The 5,384-nt window shown below is 51.9% G+C and overlaps 1 protein-coding gene across 1 annotated transcript; it reads right to left on the minus strand.

The window, feature by feature from the left end:
* Window positions 1-4,878, minus strand: snrnp35 (small nuclear ribonucleoprotein 35 (U11/U12)). The gene is made up of 2 exons (XM_070881989.1): window positions 4,769-4,878; window positions 1-1,036 (listed from the first exon to the last, which is right to left on the minus strand). Exons 1-2 carry the CDS (start codon window positions 4,789-4,791, stop codon window positions 229-231), a joined length of 831 nt encoding a protein of 276 aa, XP_070738090.1. The 5' UTR covers window positions 4,792-4,878; the 3' UTR covers window positions 1-228.
* Window positions 4,879-5,384: the final 506 nt, after the last annotated feature.

Genomic DNA, 5,384 nt, shown 5'->3' on the forward strand with positions numbered 1-5,384 from the left:
TTTTTTGTATATGATCTTTTTTAATATTACTTTCATCCAACTGACACAACCTTCCCGCTCTAATAACTTACAGCAGCTTATAAGTGAATTCTGAACATTATTTCATACAACAAAAATGTAAAGTAAAATATGAGTGTGTCATAAATATTTTGGCAGACTGTGGTGGAATAGTGTTTGTCAAAATATTACTGAACCTTCCCTAGGAGGGTAAACCTCTGGTAACAGCCTCTATCGACGGGATTTATGCCTGTCCCTGCGACGGTGTCTGACTTCATCTTTGTGTCTATCTTCATCTTTATATCGATCTTCCTCTCTTTGTCGCTTATGATCTCTTTCCCTGCTTCTGTATCGCTCACTATCTCCCTCTCGCTTTTCTCTTTCCTCGCCTCTCTCCTCTCTTTCTCTTCGTCTTTCCCGGTCTCGACCTCTCTCCCACTGACGACTATCCCTTGATGGCTCTCTGGAACTTGACCTATCCAGTTTGTCTACTTGCCCCTCCGTGTACAGTTCCGCTTTCAGTGCTGGGAGGCTGATAGGCTTCCTAAACGGACGATCTCGCCCACCAAATCTTAGCTGGCCCGATTCTTTTTTACCCCCTAATCCCCCTCCGAATCTCCGTGGGAGCCATCCTTTCAAAGTACGCTCCAATTCAAAATCCACAAATATTTCATTCTGGTCCACCACTAATTTATTGCTGTCCCGATGTGCCTTTAATAATGAGCGTTCGTCCTTGTATTCGATGAAGCCGTAGCATTTGGAAAACCCGGTGACGATGTCACGCACGAGCCTCAGTCTGCGGATGTCCCCAAATCTAGAAAAAGTATCTTTTAGCTTCTCCTCAGATGTCTGAGGATTCAACCTGGCAACAAAGAGTGTCAGGTGGGGGTCTCCTAACACTCCCTTGTTTGGTCTATACTTGGCTGCAATTGCCCTCGAGACAGCTCGGTCGTGCGGCTCCTCATCAGTGCCATCGATGCTTCCAGCTTTTAGTGGGTTGTACTGCTTCGCAATCGGAGTCCAAAGCTCATTCATCACCCTGAAACACAACCGAGTCTTGAATTAAACCACTAGAAGGCAGCATTTATTTCACATCTTTCCTTCACCACACATTTTTACACTATTACTAGTGCCACACTCAATTACAACTCCTGCACTCATGGCCTGGGTCCCAGAAATCTGGTCCAGGCAGAGGTAACAAACAGGGCATTCACTAGGTATTGTAGTGACCCAGCAGCAAACCCAGCTAACTAGATAGCAAACCTGGATCCAAACACAGCATAAATATCACAGCTCAGGCCAATCTTTTTCTCATATGACCCCAATGCAATGTTTAGCCAGAATGATCACTGCAATAAACAATAAGGAGCAGGAACCATGGCCATTGTTTTCATGTCCTTAATCCAACATCGATGATCAATTGCAACATCCAATTATGGCACAGCTGAGATTGGACCAATGATCGAACCTGGGACATTCTTGTCCTTTGCAACTACCACAGGCCATCGGGGTGAGCTTGAAATGGTTGTCGTGCTTGGAGGGACTGCTTTTACTGGTTGTTTTGAGTTCACAATGTGTTGTTGCATCTATTAGTTGCTTTGGGATTATCATGGGAATGTGTGAGAGGTAACACAAACAAATGTTCCAATTTACACACCCATATAGATGCAAAATTGCACTGGAAAAGCGATCTAATGACTTGTATGACAGACTGAACAATAGGGTCAGAGATGTAACAAATTCTATGTGGCCACCTGACCAATCGACCTCCCCATTTTAATCTTAATTTCCTAATTTTTATCAACGTTATTCTTTTCTCTTGCATTTCTGATTTCAAACTTCATCATCATAGGCAGACCCTCGGAATTGAGGAAGACTTGCTTCCACTCTTAACGTGAGTTCTTAGGTACAGTCCAATACGAGAACAACAGTCTCTGTCACAGGTGGGACAGATAGTCATTGAGGGAAGGGGTGGGTGGGGCTGGTTTGCCGCACGCTCTTTCCGCTGCCTACGCTTGATTTCTGCATGCTCTCGGCGACGAGACTCGAGGAGCTCAGCGCCCTCCCAGATGCACTTCCTGCACTTAGGACGGTCTTTTGCCAGGGACTCCCAGGTGTCAATGGGAATGTTGCACTTTATCAGGGAGGCTTTGAGGGTGTCCTTGTAACGTTTCCACTGCCCACCTTTGGCTCGTTTGCCGTGAAGGAGTTCCGAGTAGAGCGCTTGCTTTGGGAGTCTCGTGTCTGGCATGCGAACTATGTGGCCTGCCCAACAGAGCTGATCAAGTGTGGTCAGTGCTTCAATGCTGGGGATGTTGGCCTGGTCGAGGACGCTAACGTTGGTGCATCTGTCCTCCCAGGGGATTTGTAGGATCTTGCGGTGACATCGTTAATGGTATTTCTCCAGCGACGCCTGCACACACACAGAGGCTGAACTCCAGGACATAGTCGACGTATTTATCAAGGCGTACGAAAGCATGGGCCTTACACTAAACATCAGTAAGACAAAGGTCCTCCACCAGCCTGTCCTCGCCGCACAGCACTGCCCCCCAGTCATCAAGAACCACGGCGCAACCCTGGACACAGTGGACTACTTCCCCTATCTTGGGAGCCTCCCATCAACAAGAGCAGGCATCGACGACGAGATCCAACACCGCCTCCAGTGCGCCAGTGCAGCCTTCGGCCGCCTGAGGAACAGAGTGTTCAAAACGGTCACCAAGGTCATGGTCTATAGGGCTGTAGTAATACCTGCCCTCGTGTATGGCTCAGAAACATGGACCATGTACAGCAGATACCTCAAGTCGTTGGAGAAATACGACCAACGATGTCTCCGCAAGATCCTTTCAAACTTACTCTGTCATCAAACAGCCATAGCTGAATTAGGTCAGTATTAATAGCTGGCATTAGATGGCACTGCAGCTCAACTGCCAGCAACACACTCGTCCAGCCCCAAAACATTGCACACTTCAAAACTTGACTTTAAAAAAAAATTACAATTCATCCGCAATATTATCTAAAAAAAAAGGGTTATTATTAAAAATGGTACAAGAAAATATTTCTTAAAGGTTCAGTGGCACCTCATATCTTGAATGTTAAATGATGCAATATTACCCATAAATATAGATTTTGCTTGTGACCTCCAACTTTGTCCCCTTCCTACACTGGTCTCCTGAAGTTGCAGGAGTATGGTTCAACAGGCATGAAACATCCTCTTGTGGACATTCTTCACACGTGAGCCTAGACCGTGAGTGTCAGTAGACTGATCGACCATAAGCATCACAACTAATCCTGATCATCTGAAATCCACAGAGATGCACTTTCCAGCAGAAACCTTTGAACAGTGACCAGGCATCCTGGCGAATTTCCCCTTCCCTAGCCTTCCCCATTGGAGACTAATTGTAATGCCGCAGCTGAGATCAGCACAGTTTGAACCTGCCTGCACTGCTTTGGCTGGCGCATTTAACCATTGAATTTGTAGAAAGTCACGGCTCTTTACAAATAAATCTTAATCTTGCATTAAAAAAAAAACAAATTAAGTATTACAATAATTATTTGTTTTAAATGTAATTAGATTTCACCAGGGCATCCTGGAGGGAGGGAATAATAAAAACAGCCACGTTTCCTCCTCTGGTCACCAGGCCGCGGCCCGAATCCGAACGTGTCTGTGGGCGGCGGCGATCGAGGACAGGGGGGGGGGGTGCTGTGCCGGGGGAGGGGGTTGTGTTGTGCTGCCCCGGGGGGAGGAGGGGGGGGGGGTTGTGTTGTGCTGCCCCGGGGGGAGGAGGGGGGGGGGGGTGCTGTGCCGGGGGAGAGATGGGGGGAGGGGGGGGGTGGTTGTGTTGTGCTGCCCCGGGGGGAGGAGGGGGTTGTGTTGTGTTGTGCTGCCCCGGGGGGAGGAGGCGGGGGGGGGGGTTGTGTTGTGCTGCCCCGGGGGGAGGAGGGGGGGGGGGTTGCGTTGTGCTGCCCCGGGGAGAGGAGGAGGGGGTGGGGAGGAGGGGGGGGTGCTGTGCCGGGGGAGAGATGGGGGGAGGGGGGGGTTGTGTTGTGCTGCCCCGGGGGGTGGTGCTGCCCCGGGGGGGGGGGGGGTTGTGTTGTGCTGCCCCGGGGGGAGGAGGAGGAGGGGGGGGGGGTTGTGTTGTGCTGCCCCGGGGGGAGGAGGAGGAGGGGGGGGGGGTTGTGTTGTGCTGCCCCGGGGGGAGGAGGAGGGGGGGGGGTGTGAGTGGTGCTGTGCCGGGGGGAGATGGGGGGGGGGGGGTGTGAGTGGTGCTGTGCCGGGGGGAGGAGGGGGGGGGGGTGAGTGGTGCTGCCCCGGGGGGAGATGGGGGGGGGGGGTGTGAGTGGTGCTGTGCCGGGGGGAGGAGGGGGGGGGGGGTGAGTGGTGCTGCCCCGGGGGGAGGAGGGGGGGGGGTGTGAGTGGTGCTGTGCCGGGGGGAGGAGGGGGGGGGGGGGTGTGAGTGGTGCTGCCCCGGGGGGAGGAGGGGGGGGGGGGGGGTGTGAGTGGTGCTGCCCCGGGGGGAGGAGGGGGGGGGGGGGGTGTGAGTGGTGCTGCCCCGGGGGGAGGAGGGGGGGGGGGGGGTGTGAGTGGTGCTGCCCCGGGGGGAGGAGGGGGGGGGGGGGGTGTGAGTGGTGCTGTGCCGGGGGGAGGGGCGGGACAGCTGCCACTGTCCAAACTCAGACACTCGGGAGAGACTTCTACAATAAAACCCCCAGTAAAGTCCCCTCAGAATAAATGGCATGAATATCAGAGAGAGAGAGAGAGAGAGAAGCCGACCTGCTGTGCGCCGCCATCACCATATTAAGCGACGAATAAATGATCACTGCGGGAAAATAAACATTTAATACAAATCCAGCGCCAACTCTGGGGACTTCCGGTCCCTCCAGTTCCGTGCTCCGGCTTGTTCACTTCCGGGCCGCCACAGACGGTGGTTCCGGGTTTGTGGGCTGTTTCCCTCGCACTGGGTGTCGCTGCCTTGAGACGAAGGTCGGGAGAGTGAGCTGCTTTCTCCCAAGTCCCATCCGTTCACTGCTCTCAATCAGTTGCTTTTTTTGAATGCCAACTTCCGAATAAACTTAACCTGGCCCGGATAATTTCTTGTATACATTTTTGTGTCTGCATTTTGTTAAGAGTCTGGGCAGCTCCGAATCTCAACAACATGCATTTATATAGCGCCTGTAACATATAAAATTTGACAATTTTAAAAAAAATTGACACCGAGTTGCATAAGGAGATATTTGGACAGGATTGGTAGGTTATAAGGAGCGTCTTAGAGGAGCCGGAGAAGTTTAGGGAGAGAATTCCAGAGCATAGGACACTAATGGTGGCGTATTGGGGATTAGCAAGTGGCCAGAATTGGAGAACCACTGAGATCTCAGAGGGTTGTCGGCAA

The sequence above is a fragment of the Pristiophorus japonicus genome, chromosome 6, assembly GCF_044704955.1.
Source record: "Pristiophorus japonicus isolate sPriJap1 chromosome 6, sPriJap1.hap1, whole genome shotgun sequence".
NCBI classification, from domain to species: Eukaryota; Metazoa; Chordata; class Chondrichthyes; family Pristiophoridae; genus Pristiophorus; species Pristiophorus japonicus.

Bases quoted from the DNA above. Each gene is read 5' to 3' on its own strand.
- snrnp35 (XM_070881989.1), bottom strand. From the start codon at position 4,791: ATGGTGATGGCGGCGCACAGCAG. The intron at 1,037-4,768 runs GTCGGCTTCTCT...GTTGTGTTTCAG, and splicing joins GTGATGGCGGCGCACAGCAG to GGTGATGAATGAGCTTTGGA.